General features: G+C 53.8%; 1 protein-coding gene across 1 annotated transcript in view; it reads left to right on the top strand.

Moving 5' to 3' along the window:
- The window catches only part of LOC119964794, a 192,099-nt gene that overhangs the window by 136,431 nt on the left and 37,238 nt on the right, over positions 1 to 18,430 (top strand). Inside the window, exons 34-36 of the mRNA XM_038794788.1 lie at positions 10,400 to 10,660; positions 10,772 to 11,032; positions 16,719 to 16,979. Of these exons, the coding sequence (XP_038650716.1) occupies positions 10,400 to 10,660; positions 10,772 to 11,032; positions 16,719 to 16,979 (783 nt within the window). The remainder of the gene's footprint in view (positions 1 to 10,399; positions 10,661 to 10,771; positions 11,033 to 16,718; positions 16,980 to 18,430) is intronic.

Genomic DNA, 18,430 nt, shown 5'->3' with positions numbered 1-18,430 from the left:
CGCTGACTCTTCACAAACACTATCAGATCCTCTACAATAACCTGAGGGAGACACTCCTCCAACCTCAGTGCAAGAATCTTGGCCAAGATCTTAGAATCCACATTCAATAAGGAAATTGGGCGATATGACCCACACTCTACCTGGTTCTTCTCCTTCTTTAACAAGAGCAAAATCGACACTTGCATAATTGTCCCCGGAAGAGACGCCACGCTACAGAAACCTCAAACATCTCCCATCAGTAATGGCACCAATCGAACCCCAAACTTTTTATAAAATTCCACCGGGAACCCGTCCAGCCCCGGCACCTTACCCATCTGCATTTGCCCAATAGTTGTCCGGACCTCCTCCACCCCCATCGGCATCTCCAACCCTTCCCGATCCTGATCCTCCATCTTAGGATATTGCAACCCCTCCAGAACCTCCACCATACCCGACTCCTCCCCAGCAGGCTCCGACCTATACAGATTATTGTAAAATGCCTCAAACACCCCATTAACTTTATTTGGTACAGACACCAGTCCACCCCCCAAATCCCAAATCTGAACACTCTCTTGGGAGGCTGCCTGCCGCCTCAACTGACCAACCAAGAGACAACCGCCCTTCTCCCCATATTCGTGCATAACCCCCCCTTGAGTGACGCAACTGGTGCACCGCCTTATCAGTAGGTAATAAATCAAACCATCTGCAGCTTCTTTCTGCTCGCCAGGGGCTCTGGGGTCGGGTCTCTCGAGTACCTACCATCGACCTTGCGAACCTCATCCACTAATGGTTGGCGCTCCTCCCTCGCCTCCCTCTGTACCTTGAGCGAGATTATCTTCCCTGTCACTTCAGGGCCTCGCACAATACCGAGAGAGACACCTCCCCATTTTTATTGAATCCCACATAGTCATCAATCACCCTAGCCATCTTCACACAAAATCCCAAATCCGCCAAAGCGGACCCACCACATCCAAACTCCACGCCGGCCGCTGAACCGGCCCTGTCTCCGAAACCACATCTACCAGGTGTGGAGCATGATCTGAAATGACTATCGCGGAATATTCCACATTCCTCACAGGGATCTCCCCATCAAAGAAAAATCAATACGCAAATGCACGTGAAGCACCAGAGAGAAAAGAGAATTCCCTGCCCCCAGGGTGCAAAAACCCCCACGGATCCACTCCACATATATCCTTCATAAACACCGCCAGTACCTTTGCTACCGCCGAAAGGGGCCAATGATCTCGACTTAGACCAATCCAACTTGGGATTCAGAACGCAATTCAAATCTCCCCCTATTGCGTGTCTGTGTCTGGCTGCCAACATCCTCTTCATGAACTCCACATCATCCCAATCTGGAGTGTACACACTCACTAAAACCACTGACTTAACTTCCAATGTCCCCGTTGATATGAGATACCGATTCTCCTGGTCCGCTACCGTCTTACCCATTTGAAAGCTTATTCTTTTACTAATTAGTATCGCCATCTCTTGGACCCCGCTGTCAAAGCCTGATTTGGACACCTGGCTTACCCACCCCTTATGGAGCCTAATCTGGTCCCTCACTCGGAAGTGAGTCTTCTGCAAAAGCACCTCATTGGCCTGAAACCCTTCGAATGCGGGAAAACTCTCGTTTGCTTCACTGGAACCCTCAAAGCCCACATATTCCACATAACCATCGAATCTGGGGTCCCACCCCTCAAGTCAGCCATTTCACCTTGACAGATTATCCCCTCCATCTCCCATATTCTTGAAACCAGAGCCCACCCAAGATGGTAGCCAGCCCTACACACCAGATGGGTCAAAGACGCCCAGTCACCGTCAGCATTGTACCCCTCCAGGGCAGCACGGTGCAACAATGGTTAGCATTGCTGCCTCACGGCGCCGAGGTCCCAGGTTCGGTCCCGGCTCTGGGTCACTGTCCGTGTGGAGTTTGCACATTCTCCCAGTGTTTGCGTCGGTTTCGCCCCCACAACCCAAAGATGTGCAGGGTGGGTGGATTGACCACGCTAAATTGCCCCTTAATTGGAAAAAATGAATTGGGTACTCTAAATGTTTTAAAAAGCTTGTACTCCTCCCCGCTTCCCCTCTCCATCCTAGAAAATCCCCAACCACTTCCTCTCAAATCAGCACCTCTCTCCTACAGCCCCATCCCACCCAACATTCACACCTCCTAGGCTTATTGAAACCAGCTTAAACAGGTCCAGCAAGCCGTAACCCCTCCCCCCACCCCACGTCGCTCTCGTTCATTGGCCAATCTCAGCCTGCTCGTGAGGCATCCCCACACAAACCCGTCCCAACCGCCAGCAAAGCCCCATTCAAACCCCCTCAGTTCAGTCCAAGACCTTGATCTTTAAAAAAAGCCTCTGCTTCCTCCACCGCCTCAAAGAAATGGTCCTTAGTGTTATGTGTAAATCTCAGCCTTGCTGGGTACACCACACCAAACCACACAACACTCTTGAAAAGTGCTGACTTTGCCTTGTTGAAGGCTGCACGCTTCCTCACTGATTCTGCCGTGATATCCTGCTACATCCGAATATTGCTGCCTTCCCACCGCATCTCCTGATTTTCCTTGGCCTGCTTCAGGACCCTCTCCTTTGTCTGATAACTGTGAAAACAGACTACCACCACTCGTTGCAGCTCAATCATCCAAGACTTCACCTGCGGCGATCAAGCGGCCCAATCCAGTTCGATAGCGATACCTGATCCTCCTCCCCCATCACTTCCGAAACATTGACTCAAAGTATTCAGTCAGCCTTGGAGCCTCCACCCCTTCAGGCAACCCCACGATCCTGAGGTTCTGCCACCTATTCTCCCAGGCCCTTGTTCCTTTCCTCCATCCTCAGCAGCTCAGGAGCCAGTGAGGCCAACTGGTCACTGTGTCGTGACAGTGTCTCCTCCATCCACTTGAGCACCTCACCCTGCTACCGTCCATCTCCGAGATCTCCCCAGCCCCCAACCCCTTCAGCCCCTCACCCTGCTCTCGCACCCACTCCGAGATCTCCCCCAGTCCCTTCAGCCCCTCACCCTGCTCCCCTATCGTCTCCCACTTCTCCCCCCAACCGCTTCAGCCCCTCACCCTGCTCCCGCACCGTCTCCGGGATCTCCCCCAGTCCCTTCAGCCCCTCACCCTGCTCCCGCACCGTCTCCGGGATCTCCCCCAGACCCTTCAGCCCCTCACCCTGCTACCGCACCGTCTCCGGGATCTCCCCCAGTCCCTTCAGCCCCTCACCCTGCTCCCGCACCGTCTCCGAGATCCCCTTCAGCCCCTCACCCTACTCCCGCACCATCTCCGAGATCTCCCCCACTCCCTTCAGCGCCTCACCCTGCTCCCGCACCGTCTCCGGGATCTCCACCAGCCCCCCCAGCTCCTCACCCTGCTCCCGCACCGTCTCCCACTTCTCCCACAGCCCGCCGAGCCGCTCACCCTGCTCCCGCACCATCTCCCACTTCTCCCCCAGCCCCTCACCCTGCTCCCGCACCGTCTCCGGGATCTCCCCCAGACCCTTCAGCCCCTCACCCTGCTCCCGCACCGTCTCCGGGATCTCCCCCAGACCCTTCAGCCCCTCAACCTGCTCCCGCACCGTCTCCGGGATCTCCCCCAGCCCCTTCAGCCTCTCAACCTGCTCCCGCACCGTCTCCGAGATCTCCCCCAGCCCCTTCAGCCCCTCACCCTACTCCCGCACCGTCTCCGAGATCTCCCCCACTCCCTTCAGCCTCTCAACCTGCTCCCGCACCGTCTCCCACTTCTCCCCCAGCCCCTTCAGCCCCTCACCCTGCTCCCGCACCGTCTCCGGGATCTCCCCCAGCCCCTTCAGCCTCTCAACCTGCTCCCGCACCGTCTCCGAGATCTCCCCCAGCCCCTTCAGCCCCTCACCCTGCTCCCGCACCGTCTCCGGGATCTCCCCCAACCCTTCAGCCCCTCACCCTGCTCCCGCACCATCTCCGACGTACTCCTCATTGCCTCCTTTTCCGGGACCGATGCTTCTTTTTTAAAAAAAATTATTTTTATTGAAATTTTTTGAAAAATATATAGCAACAGAACAATAATAATAATAACAATAATAAACACCCCCCCGCACCCGTAACAACACATATAACGAACCCCCCCACCCCCCCCAACCCAATAAACAACAAAATAAATTAACAATAATTAAATTAACATAAACAATACCCCCCGAAACCGCCCCCCCCCCCCCCCCCCCCCCCCCCCCGAATTTGACCCTCTCCAGCTTAGTGAATCGCTTAATGAATCGCGCCATGTTGTTGATCCAGGTCTCCACGCTCGGAGGTCTCGCATCTTTCCATTGCAACAAGATTCTCCGCCGGGCTACTAGGGACGCAAAGGCCAGAACATCGGCCTCTTTCGCCTCCTGCACTCCTGGCTCCACCCCAACCCCAAATATGGCGAGTCCCCAGCCTGGCTTGACCCTGGATCCTACCACCCTCGACACCGTCCTTGCTACCCCCGTCCAGAATTCCCCCAGTGCCGGGCATGCCCAAAACATATGGGCATGGTTCGCTGGGCTCCCCGAACACCTAATGCACCTGTCCTCACCCCCAAAAAACCTGCTCATCCTCGTCCCGGACATATGAGCCCTGTGCAGTACCTTGAACTGGATGAGGCCAAGCATCGCAAATGAAGAGGAGGAGTTCACCCTCTCCAGGGCGTCCGCCCATGTCCCCTCCTCAATCTGCTCCCCCAGCTCCACTTCCCACTTAGCCTTCAACTCCTCTACCGACGCCTCCTCCACCTCCTGCATCACCTGGTAGATGTCACACACCTTCCCATCCCCGACCCACACCCCCGAAAGCACCCTATCCCTTACCCCCCGCGGGGGCAGCAAAGGGAACCCCTCCACCTGCCGCCTAGCAAACGCCTTAACCTGAAGGTACCTGAACATATTCCCCGGGGGGAGCTCAAACTTCTCCTCCAGCTCACCCAGGCTCGCAAACCTCCCATCAATGAACAGGTCTCCCAACTTCCTTATGCCCGCCCTGTGTCACCCCAGGAACCCGCCATCGATGTTCCCTGGGACAAACCGGTGGTTCCCCCGCAGCGGGGCCTCCACCGAGCCCCCCCACTTCCCCCCTGTGTCACCTCCACTGCCCCCAAATCTTGAGGGTAGCCGCCACCACCGGGCTCATAGTGTACCTCGTTGGAGGGAGCGGCAACGGCAACGGCGCCGTTACCAGTGCCTTCAGGCTCATGCCTCCACAGGACGCCATCTCCATCCGTTTCCATGCTGCCCCCTCCCCATCCATTACCCACTTACGTACCATCGAGACGTTAGCCGCCCAATAGTACCCAGAGAGGTTGGGCAGCGCCAGCCCCCCTCTATCCCTGCCCCGCTCCAAAAAGACCCTCCTCACCCCCGGAGCCCCGTGCGCCCAAACAAATCCCGTGATGCTGCTGTTCACCCTCCTAAAAAAGGCCCTCGGAATGAAAATGGGGTGGCACTGAAACAAAAACAAAAACCTCGAGAGCACCGTCATTTTAACGGACTGTACTCTACCTGCCAACGACAGCGGCAGCATGTCCCACCTCTTAAACTCCTCCTCCATCAGATCCACCAACCTAGTAAAATTAAGCTTATGCAAAGTCCCCCAATTCCTAGCCACCTGAACCCCCAGGTACCTAAAACTCCTCACTGCCCTTTTTAGTGGGAGCCTACCAATCCCCTCCTCCTGATCTCCCGGGTGTACAACAAACAGCTCGCTCTTGCCCAGGTTCAACTTGTAGCTCGAGAAACTCCCAAACTCAGCAAGAATCTCCATCACCTCCGGCATTCCCCCCACCGGGTCTGCTACATACAGCAGCAAGTCATCTGCATACAGTGACACTCGGTGCTCCTCCCCACCCCGCACCAGACCCCTCCACCTCCCCGACTCCCTGAGCGCCATGGCCAAAGGCTCAATTGCCAATGCAAAAAGCAAGGGGACAGGGGGCACCCCTGCCTCGTCCCATGGTAGAGCCTGAAGTAGTCGGACCTCCTCCCATTTGTCACTACACTCGCCGTCGGGGCCTCGTACAGCAACCTCACCCATTTAATAAACCCCTCCCCAAACCTGAACCTCTCTAACACCTCCCACAAGTACCCCCACTCAACCCTGTCAAAGACCTTGTCCGCATCCAACGCCACCACAATCTCCGCCTCTCCTTCTGCCGCTGGCATCATTATCACATTTAGCAGCCTTCTCACGTTAGTGTTCAGCTGTCCTCTATTCTAGTGGCCAAGATCTTCGCCAGCAACTTGGCGTCCACATTCAGCAGTGAAATTGGCCTATATGATCCACACTGCAAGGGGTCCTTATCCCGCTTCAGGATCAGGGAAACCAGCGCCCTGACATCGTCGGGGGCAAAACACCCCCCTCCCATGCCTCGTTAAAGGTCCGAACCAACAGGGGGTCCAACAGGTCCGCGTACTTCTTATAAAATTCAACCGGGAACCCATCCGGTCCCGGCGCCTTCCCCGACTGCATGTGGCCAATCCCACTGACCAGCTCCTCCAACTCGATCGGCGCCCCCAGTCCCTCCACCTGCTCCTCCTGCACCCTTGGAAATCGCAGCCTGTTCAAAAAGCTCTCCATTCCCCCCCCCACCACCGGCGGCTCCGACCGGTACAGTTCCCTGTAGAAGTCCCTAAAGACCCCATTGACCTCTGCCCCCTGCCGCACCACATTCCCACCCCTATCCTTCACTCCACCAATCTCCCTAGCCGCGTCCCGCTTACGAAGCTGATGCGCTAGCATCCTGCTCGCCTTCTCTCCATACTCGTAGACCGCTCCCTGCGCCTTCCTCCACTGTGTCTCCGCCTTTCTGGTGGTCAATAAATCAAACTTGGCCTGCAGGCTACGCTGCTCCCCCAGCAATCCCTCCTCTGGGGCCTCCGCATACCTCCTATCCACACTCAACAGCTCCCCCACCAGTCTCTCCCTATCCCTCCTCTCTCCCCTCTCCCTATGGGCTCGGATGGAGATCAGCTCCCCCCTAATCACTGCCTTCAGAGCCTCCCACACCATCCCCACCCGGACCTCCCCAGTATCATTGACCTCGAGGTACCTCTCGATACATCCCCGGACCCTCCTGCACACCTCCTCATCAGCCAACAACCCCACATCCAGACGCCAAAGCAGGCGCTGGTCCCACACCTCCCCCATCTCCAGATCCACCCAATGCGGAGCATGGTCCGAAATCGCTATAGCCGAATATTCCTCCACCCTCGGGACCAGCCTCCTACTCAGGACAAAGAAATCAATATGGGAATAAACCCTGTGCACGTGGGAGAAAAAAGAGTACTCCCGAGCCCTCGGCCTCCCAAACCTCCAGGGATCGACCCCTCCCATCTGGTCCATAAACTGCCTCAACACCTTGGCCGTCGCCGGCCTCCTGCCTGTCCTTGAACTAGAATGATCCAGTGGGTGATCCAGCACCGTATTGAGGTCCCCCCCCCATGATCAGGCCCCCCACCTCCAGGTCAGGAATGCGGCCCAACATACGCCTCATGAAACCAGCATCATCCCAATTTGGGGCATACACATTTACCAACACCACCCTCTCCCCCTGCAGCTTATCGCTCACCATCACATATCTGCCGCCACTATCAGCCACCAGCTCAGACGCCTCAAACACCACCTTCTTCCCCACCAGGATCGCCACCCCCCGGTTCTTCGCGTCGAGCCCTGAATGGAATACCTGCCCCACCCACCCCTTCCTCAGACGAACCTGGTCCGCCACCTTCAGGTGAGTCTCCTGGAGCATGGCCACGTCTGCCTTCAGCCCCTTCAGATGCGAAAACACCCGGGCCCGCTTAACCGGCCCATTCAACCCCCTCACGTTCCACGTGATCAGCCGGATCAGGGGGCACCCCGCCCCCGTCGACTAGCCATAGCCCATCGACTGCTCGCCCCTGGCCAGCACCCCCCACTCGGCCCGTTTCCCACGGCGATAGAACCTCACCCCGACCCCCCCGACCCACACCAGCTCCTCCCTGGCCAATCCAGCAGCAACCCGGTATCTCCCCACCCCCTCCCCCCAGGCTAGGACCCCTCCTAGCCGCGACACTCCCTCCATAGTACTCCCGTGAGCCAGCTGACTTCTGCTGTTCCCGGCAGCTCCCGCCCTAACTCCGACCCCTCCCGGTATGGGGTCACCCCCCACCCTGCAGCAGCTCCTTGGCACCGCTCCAGCGCGTGAAAACAGAACTGATATCCACGCCCCTTGCCTCCAGCTCCACCCCCCTCGTCCCGCAGCACGGGAAACAGAGGAAAGCCCGCGCTTTCCCACTGCCTCACCCCACCCCCTCAACGCAGCTCCCAAATAGCAGTCCCAACCCATCCACCAACCCCGTACAAACAAAAACAGATCAACCACAGACCCCAACACCCCCCTTAAAACACAAAACCATAACCAACATCATCCGAAAGCGGGAAAAAAAAACAAACAGAATAACCAGCAACAGCATAAACAGTGATACAAAAACCCCCACAGCCTCCAATCCCTAGTTCGAGTCCAACTTTTCAGCCAGCACAAAGGCCCACGCCTTCTCCGGGGACTCAAAGTAGTAATGCCGGTCCTTGTAGGTGACCTACAAGCGCGCAGGCGGCAGCATGCCGAATTTCACCTGCTTGCTGTGGAGCACCGCCTTCGTCCGGTTGAACCCGGCCCTCCGCTTAGCCACCTCCGCACTCCAGTCCTGGTAGACGTGCACTACCGAATTCTCCCACTTGCTGCTCCTCACCTTCTTGGCCCATCGCAGCACACACTCCCGGTCACTGAACCGATGGAACCGCACCAGCACCGCCCACGGGGGTTCATTCGCCTTAGGCCGCCTGGCCAGTACTCTGTGGGCCCCTCCAGCTCCAGGGGCAGATGGAAGGATCCTGCCCCCACCAGCGAGTTCAGCATCACGGCCACATAGGCCCCTCCAGCCCCTCCGCGAGGCCCAGGATCCGCAAGTTCCTCCTCCTTGATCGAAACTCCATCTCCTCGAAACGATCTTACCACTTTTTGTGGAGCGCCTCGTGCATCTCCACCTTCCCCACGAGGGGCGAGAGCTCATCCTCGTGCTCAGAGGCCTGCTGCTGCAACTCAAGTATCGCTGCACCCTGGGTTGTCTGGGTCTCCAGCAGCTTACTTGTCGTAACCTTCAGGGATTTCAGCAACTCCCCTTTCAGCTCCGTAAAATAGCGCAGAAGGGCCGCCTGCTGCTCCTCCGCCCATTGCCTCCACTCCTCAGGGACTCCACCTGCCGCCATTTTGTCCACCTTCCCCCACTTTTCCAGGGGAGCTGCTGCCGTTTTTCCCCTCGCCTCATTCCGGGTCCGCACCATAAATCCCGGGGGGTTTTGCTCCAGACCCCTTTACCCACCGGGAATCATTGAATCAGCGCCGTTTGGGGCCCTTAAAAGAGCCCCAAAGTCCTATTAAAGCGGGAGCTGCCAAACGTGCGGCTTAGCTCCGCATAGCCGCAACCGGAAGACCGACCGATGCTTCTTCCACCGACTTTTTGAAGGTGTCCAGCACCTCCTTCCCTTGCATCTCGAAGTTCTCGCCGAATTCAACAGCCGTTACCTCCGTCGGCTTTTCCATCGTAATAGGTGTGGCCCCACCCGATGAGTTTGCCTCTGCCATATTCGATCCCACTGGATTCCGCACCTTTCGCGAGTTCCTCAGCAGGGCCACCCCTCACACTTTTCTTGCCAATATTCTTTCTTGCGACTTTTGACATCACAAAAGGTTCTCAAATGGGATGAATCTGTCCATGAATTATCCCTGAGAATCGGGTGAAAAGGACCAAAAACTAAGGAGTCTAGTGGGAGCTACCTTAAGTGCGACCTCGTTCTACATGTCACCACCGGAAGCCACCTAGCACATTTTAAAATATCACCACAGACTCCTGTAACCGGAGTGACAAGGGGACACGGAACCACCATCCTGCCATGCTAAACAAACAACACAGGGCCTGCCTGCTGCCCTGGAGCTGCTATCTCCAGTGGGGTTCCAGGATGCTCCTGTACACAATGGCAGGAATGCAACCCCATATCCACTGATTTCATCCCCATTCAGCTCACATTTCAGCAACTTTCCCTCACTGTGTGCCTATCAGCAAGAAGCGAGCAATTTGGGGATCTGCATTATTCTATGCCCACCTGACATCGTTGATACAAATATTTAACATTCAGAGAAAATACTTGTAAACTTGATGTTCAAAGTATATTCAGACCATAGTGACCCAAAATCTTAAACTGAAATTTGTGGCCAGAATACACAACATCTAGATTTAATCACACTGTAGAGTATAATTATTACTGCTTTATTTGGGTTAGTTAAGTTCTGTGTGATGTTGACAAAGATGATTTTTCCAAAGGTATTTCTCACATATGGATATTAATGTTTTTATTAATGTCTGTTCCACAGCACCGTGTGCTCCAGATGAAATCATTGTGAACGTGGATTGTAATTCGAATAGAGTGGTAGCATCATGGGAACGGACTGATGGAGCGATATTATATGATGTAACTGCAGAAGGCAGTGATGGACATACACACTCTCACAACACAACAGAGACACGGCATGAAATGCTGGATTTACACTGTGGACAGACCTATAACATAACTGTAACAACACTCAGTTACAGCCGGACTGGCTTTTCAAGCACTTCAACCCAGATCCAAACTGGTAAAGCTATTAACCCTGAAATCTAGCATGGAAATGCTCTTACATTTATTTATTCTGCATGCTTACAGGGCAGAGAGAGAGGATTGATATTAATTTGTATTTTCTAAACAGCACCATGCATTCCAGAGAATCTGAAAGCTGAGCTGAACTGTGATTCGAATGCAGTATCCTTCTCGTGGGATGTCACGGATGGAGCAAAGTTATACACTGTAACCGCTCGAGATAGTCAAAGAGTCACAGCTTCATTCAACACCAGCGATACAAAGGCTCAAATCCCACACCTGGAGTGCGGTGAATATTATACAATCTCTGTTGTAGCAACAGACAACATCTGCAAAAGTGCTCAGAGTGCAATGGTGAATATACATGCAGGTATTGCTCATTTCCATAAAACATTTTGTGACATCTTAACAAATGAAGTTTTACTTTCTACAGGCAGTACTAAAATTAGTGAATTATTGTCTTGTTAATATGCTCCTATTAAATGGGTCTCTGTGCATGGTGCAGGTGAAACTGTAGACCTCACACTATTGTATCCTCATCAGAGTTTCTGTTTATGTCTTTGGTCTGACTATTGAGAGTTAGCATTTTGATTTTACACCCTCTTCGATCTAAAATGTTTTGACCGATCCAACGGGAGCCATGTTTAGAGTTGCAAAAGATTCTACAGAATGGAGCAGCATCATTCACTAATAGGTTGACGCTGGGTATCATTCCCAATGTTGGGCCGACAGCCTTCAGGCCACACTCAATTAGCCATGATAATATTGAATGGCAGAGCAGTTCTATGGACCCATTTGCCATTTCCTTCTGTAAATTCTTGTCTCCAAGGCCTTCATATCCTTCCTAAAATGTTGCACTCAGAAATAGATGCAATACTCCAACTGAGGGTAACCAGTGATTTATAAAGATGCTTTGTCTTTCTTGCTTTTGTCTTCTGTGCTTCTATTTCTAAAGTCCTGGAGACTATTTGGGCACGATTAAATGGCCAGGTTGGGCCTGAAAAGCAGCGTGCCGCAGCGCAACATAGCTGATAGAAGCTGGGGTTTAGCCACTACAAGCACTGGGAAACACGCAGCTAAACCCGCCTACTCTGGGACTTTGTTCCCATTTAGTTACATTGCGCCCTTTGTTTTTTTCTTATCAGCCATATCGTACTACTTTCAAAGATTTTTGTATGTGAATACTCTGGTCCTCCACCCTCTGTAAAATTGTACCATTTAGTTTATATTGCTTCTCCGTATTCTTCCTTCCAAAATGCATCACTTTGCATCGGCCATATTGGGGCTGGTTTAGCTCACTGGGCTTTTAAAGCAGACCAAGCAGGCCAGCAGCACGGCTCGATTCCCGTACCAGCCTCCCCGGACAGGCGCCGGAATGTGGCGATTAGGGGCTTTTCACAGTAACTTCATTGAAGCGATTTTCATTTCATTTCATTTCATGTCACCCCATTTCTTCCAACATTTTCCTGAAGTCTTGTCATCCTCACTCTTTATCACATTTCTCAGTTTGTATCATTGGCAACTTTGAAATTATGCTCTGAATAACTAACTCCCAGTCATTAACCTAGTGGGTCGGACACTATAGTCTCTGGGCCCACGTGATTCTCCATCCTCTGGGCCGGGAATCATGTGGGCGAGGATCACTACTGGTCTTGACGAACGTGGTCCTGAGGTGGTGGGCCTCACGGTTGGGCCAAGGGGGTAATTCTTTAAGGGAGTTGCCTCCAAAGTCTATCGAGGGCCATCCATCCCCCACAATGCAAGAGCTGCCCACCACACCCCTTACAGAACCCCCCACCCCACCGCACTCCCACCAGACCCCCTCAATGAAGAGACCCCCCCAGCGACCCCCTAAATAAGGAACCCCCAGAGACCCCCGAAATAAGGACCCCCCCCCAGAGACCCTTAAATAAAAAGAACCCCACAGAGACCGCTAAATAAAGGGACCCCCACATAGAGACCCCCTAAATAAGAAGACCCCCCCCCCCTCCCCGAAGAAAGACCTCTGACAGGAAGGTAAAGAGCAGTCCAAACAGAGGCAGTGAAAAAGATAACTTTTTTAACATTCACCGGGGCAATACACCTACTGGCTCAGTCACAGGAAGTAGCACCTGCCCATTCCAGGAAAGAGAAAACCAGTCAGCTATGTTTAAACCCTCTCAGATCTTTGATCTGTAAGCTATTCTTTCATTTCTCTTTGATATTGATTTTACGAGGCTGTGATTGACACCTTCCACACACACCCAGTTGTCAGCATTTTTCCAATCATCTACCTTCATAGTAGAGTAACTCTGAAGTGCTCTAACTGCAATGTTTAGAAACATCCAGATTTTATTGACAGCTCCTGGACCACTTCAAACAGAATTAATTGCTGTCAATTTCTAGCTGACCACTTCAAAACCACACAACCATTAAGGGAGGTGTTTGGAAAGCTTCCTGACAGGAGTCTCTCTTCTGGGGGACTTCCTGACGGGGTCTCCCTTCTGAGTGGCTTCCTGACAGGGGTCTCTTTTCTGGGGGGGGGGGGCTTCCTAATGGGGTCTCTTTTCAGGGGGGCAAGGATTGGGAACAGCTTCCTAATGTTCCCTCCCAGTGTGAGCACAAATGAGGTGCTGAGGTGCCATTCAGCTCTGGCGGGAGAACTAAGGGTGGGATTCTCCGTTGCCTGACACTGAGATCGTAATCAGTGATCGGGTGGAGAATCCACTCCGACGCCCAAATCGGGGCAGTGCTGGTTTGACGCCGGTCAGCCATGCTCCGCCCCCTCGGAAGTGGTGGAATTGTGTTGCGCACCGCATGCCGTTGTAACGGTGTTGGCACATCATCCGCAGGCCCTCCCATATTGCTCAGTCCTCAATGGGCTGAATTTCCGACCGCGCGGTTAACTTGTGGTTTGAGCGGTTGAGAACCTGGCGCCACTAGCCATAGGGGATTCCGGGGGGACTGAGGGGACTTGTGGGGGGTGGCCAGGGAGTGGCCTGTGGGGTCGCGGATGGCAGGTCGGGTCCGCGCATGGCTGGCCCATGTTGTATGGCGCGACCGCTGTAGGTCATCACTGCGCATGTGCAGCCATGTACGTGGTCATTCTCCGGCCGTTTTCAGCAAGGGAGCCGGGAGTTTCATCCGGCATCACTGCGAGCCCCTCACCGGTCCCGGAATCAGTGCGCATTCGGCACTGATTTTGGCGTCGTATTACGCCCACAAATTCTCAGTTTAAGCCGGCACTTAGCCGCTGAAATGGAGAATCCAGCCCGTCTCCCAAACAGAGTTTTGCCCATTATGTGATACTTCACCAACACCTTTTGAAAGTCCATCTATATATAACCCACACCACCTCACAAACACTCTCCAGCATTTCACCAAATAACTCAATCAGGTTTGTCAGGCTCAATTAGCCTTTAGCAAATCACAGAATTGTAGGCCGGGATTCACCGATATCGCGGTCAAGTGTTGATGCCGGTGTCAAAACTGGCGCGAGTAACGCCGGCATCAACGGGCCTCCAGGCCCAGTAATTCTCTTCTTCGGGGGCTAGAACAGCGCCGGAGTGCTGCGCGCTGCTCCGGCGCCGAAAGCCGGCCCTACACGGCCGGCGCAGGTCTACGCAGGCGTGCCACGGCCGTCTCCATGCCGGCGCATTCACGTGGTTGCCGACTCCGCGCCGACGCGGAGAAACATGTTGCCGACCGAATAGCGGGCAGGAGGTAGGCCCCCTCCAGATCGCGGCTGCCCACTGATTGGAAGCCCCCCGATCGTGGGACTGGACCCCATGGATGCCACCCGCGGAGTCAGATACTCCCACCCCCCCCACCAAGACGTCCACATCTGCCATGGGTCCGGGCTCCCACCAGATGGTACCAGGTCTGAACCACGCCGGCAGGAGTTCGGCCCATCACGCGGGAGACATGCCGCGGGGCCTATTTTGGCGGCCCCCAACCGGCACAGCGCCAAATGTGCGGTCATGATTGGCGTTGATTCTCCGGTCGCCAGAGAGTAGGCGGACCGGCGTCGGAGCTGCGTGGCGGGATTCTCGCGCCCCCCACCAATTCTCCAAACCGGGCGGCCTCGGAGAATCCCGGCCATAGAATTTACAGTGCAGAAGGAGGCCATTCGGCCAATCAAGACTGCACCGGCTCTTGGAAAGAGCGCCCCACTTAAGCCCACACCTCCACCGAATCCCTGTAACCTAGCAACCCCATTCCACCAAAGGGCAATTTTGATGGCCTATCCACCAAACCTGCACATCTTTGGGCTGTGGGAGGAAACCGGAGCACCCGGAGGAAACCCACGCAGACACGGGGAGAATATGCGACTCCGCACAGACAGAGACCAAAGCCAGGAATCAAACCTGGGACCCTGGAGCTATGAAGCAACTGTGCTAACCACTGTGCTATCGTGCCGCCCATCCTTGCTGGTTGGCATTTATTAACCCAAATTTTCTCCACTCGAAGGCCTGGAATGAAGGCCCCCCCCCCCCCCAAATGCTCTGGCGCCTGCTTCGAATTATACCTGAGACCCTGGACCCAATTCAATGGAACAATTTTGGTGCTGTTTTGTGCGTATTTGGCGGGGTGTTTTTTTGCACCATGGTTTCTGGACTCCCCCACTTCACCCAACTTACCACTTCCGGGGATCTTGATCCACCCCTCATCCCATCTCCTAATGGCAAGGCCCAACCCCTGGCATGGGAAACCTTGCACCTGGGCACCTTGGTATTGCCGGCCTGGCACCCTGGCAGCCCAGCAGTGGCACCTAGGCACTCTGGCAGTGTCAAGGTTGCACTGTTAGGGTGCTCAGGAGGCAGTGCCAGTGTGCCACCCTGCCCAGTGCCCAACCACCCGGGGGTCTCAAATGGCTTGGGAGGCCCCATCCCCAGGTGCCGTTACGTCTGGTCCACATTTGTCTGGGCCAGTACTAAACAGCACCTTGGTGAGGTCACCCAGGTGTGGCCAATGAATCCCGGGCCCTGGGTGAACTAAATATGCCCGCCTGGATCTCACCCAGCGAGATCCAGATTGTGACGCCTCACAAGTTTCCGTTGAATCTCGCGAGACATTTCGGGCATCACAAATCTCAATCCAGGCCACTCGTGAGATTGAAAGGCCACATCACGACTCTCAAATCGGGCATGATGAGGCAACTGAATTGCGCCCCCTGTCTTCCCATCATTCTGCTGTAGAATCAGAGGTTTAATTCTCCAGAAGCCAGCTAGCTTCTGATTGGACAAGCAGCTCTGCAGCAATTTTCAAATTTTTCAAATGTGCCCATCTAGCCACAGACCCCCTGGAGGGCCCCTACACCCCCTGGAGGGTTCCTAGAGACCCCCTGGAGGGCCCCTACACCCCCTGGAGGGTTCCTAGAGACCCCCTGGAGGGCCCCTACACTCCCTGGAGGGTTCCTAGAGACGCCCTGGAGGGCCCCTACACCCCCTGGAGGGCCCCTACACCCCCTGGAGGGTAACTAGAGACCCCCTGGAGAGCCGCTACAGACCCCCTGGAGGGTTCCTAGAGACCCCCTGGAGGGCCCCTACACCCCCTGGAGGGTTCCTAGAGACCCCCTGGAGAGCCGCTACAGACCCCCTGGAGGGTTCCTAGAGATCCCCTGGAGAGCTGCTACAGACCCCCTGGAGGGCCCCTCCAGACCCCCAGGTTCTGTGGACCTCAGTTTGGGAAACACAAATGTGGACCAGGCATAATGGCAGCTGCGGGAGGGGGATTCTCGCAAGCCATTGGAGATCCCAGGGTGGTTGGGCACTGGGCAGGGTGATTCCCTGGCACTTCCTCTGGCACCTGGGCACCATGGCACTATCAGCCTGGGACATTGGCACTGCCACCTGGGCACCCTGACAGTGCCACCCTCACAGAATTAATGCAGATCTACATTTATGGTGTTTACTGTATGTAATAATGTTCTGTATGCTTTCATTTTCCATCTGCTTTCCAGTGTTTATAGAACCACAAGCTCCAATGTTATTACTGACTTCTTAGGAAATTGAGGTTACATTGATAGTTTTATTCTGTCAACGTCCAGCAATTTTAACTTTCAATCTTATTTTCAGTCCCTTGCGATCCACAGAATGTACAAGTAAGACTGGATTGTAACCTAAATACAGCTTTGGTATCATGGGACGACAGCAGAGGTGCATTGTTGTACACTGCCTTTGCTGAAGGACCTGATGGGGACATCACATCATGCAGCACATCAGAAACATCATGTCGAACACCCGAGTTACTCTGTGGCCAGTTATATTCTGTGTATGTCACAGCATCTGACAGCACATGCAACCAATCTCAGAGTTCAATGGTTGAAGTCCAAACAGGTAACTCCTTACTTTATTGACTTATGTAGCAGGACTCAGTCCAACGCTGCCACAGCCGGGGGAAGGCCAATCCCCGGGCAGGGGGGGCATTATTCGGAGCTGGGAGTACTATGGGGGGTGGGTCCAGGGCGCGCGAGCCGGCCGAAGGGGGGGACTAATTTTGCAGGCTGGGTCTACGGTCTACGTCCGCCATGAAGCAAGGTGCAGGGCAGCACGGTGGCGCAGTGGTTAGCACAGCAGTCTCACGGCGCCGATGTCCCAGGTTCGATCCCGGCTCTGGGTCACTGTCCGTGTGGAGTTGGCACATTCTCCTCGTGTTTGCATGGGTTTCGCCCCCACAACCCAAAGATGTGCAGGGTAGGTGGATTGAACAAGCTAAATTGCCCCTTAATTGGAAAAAATGAATTGGGTATTCTAAATTACAGGCATCTTATTCATACATTGCCTGATTTGTACAACAGTATATTTGTTCCTACTGAAAAAGACTATAAAAATGCGCAGTCACTGACCCGGCAATGCTCCGTGCCATATCGGCAGCCAGAGTTGGGAGCTCTACGCTGCCTGGCTGCTAGCACCCCTCCCCCCTCCCCCTCCCCTGGAGCAGGGAATCGGTGGTCATTTTGCGCCAGACTTCCTGGTGTAAAACGCCACAGTTTTCACACCGGCGTGGGGGCTTAGTCTCCCAAACGAAAAATCCGACCCATATATAGGCGGCACGGTCGCATAGTTGTTAGCACTGTTGCTTCATAGCACCAGGGTCCCAGGGTTTCCACCGGGTGCTCCGGGTGCTCCGGTTGCCTCCCACCAGTCCCAAAAGATACACTTGTTAGGTGAATCAAACATTGTGAATTCTCCCTCAGTGTACCTGAACAGGTGCCGTAATGTGGCGATTAGGGTATTTTTACAGTAACTTCATTGCAGTGTTAATGTAAGCCTACTGCTGACAATAAAAACTATTATTATATTATTATGAAAATCTTTTACTAACCTCTTGAGGGACACATTATTGAGCACTTTCCAAAACTCTACACACTCTACAAGCATTAAATTTCCTATCACTAGCTGTTAAAACCATCAAATATGACTTGCCTTTAACAAATCCACGATAGTGGTCTTTGATTAACTTATTATTTCTAAATGCTCACTAATTCTATCTCCATTAATGGATTCCAATAGTTTTTTTAAAATATTTTTATTCTCCATTTTCACATTTTCTTCGAAAGTTACACCCCACCAACAAGCACTAAACGGTAACGAATACAAAGTCAATCCCCTTATTAACAACAACGATCCCAACCTCCCACCAACCCAAACAACGGCCCACCTGACAATATAAGCACCAAATAAAACAAACCCTCCCAAGGTGGAAAAAAAAAGAAAAAAGAAAAAGGAACCAGGAATCGCCGATGGTCACTGATGTGTTATCTGAGTTGGTCTAACATCGACTGCAA

Source organism: Scyliorhinus canicula, chromosome 4 (genome assembly GCF_902713615.1).
Source record: "Scyliorhinus canicula chromosome 4, sScyCan1.1, whole genome shotgun sequence".
NCBI lineage: Eukaryota > Metazoa > Chordata > Chondrichthyes > Carcharhiniformes > Scyliorhinidae > Scyliorhinus > Scyliorhinus canicula.
Note: the sequence above shows the minus strand (reverse complement) of the source record. Positions and strands in the feature narration are given on the sequence as shown.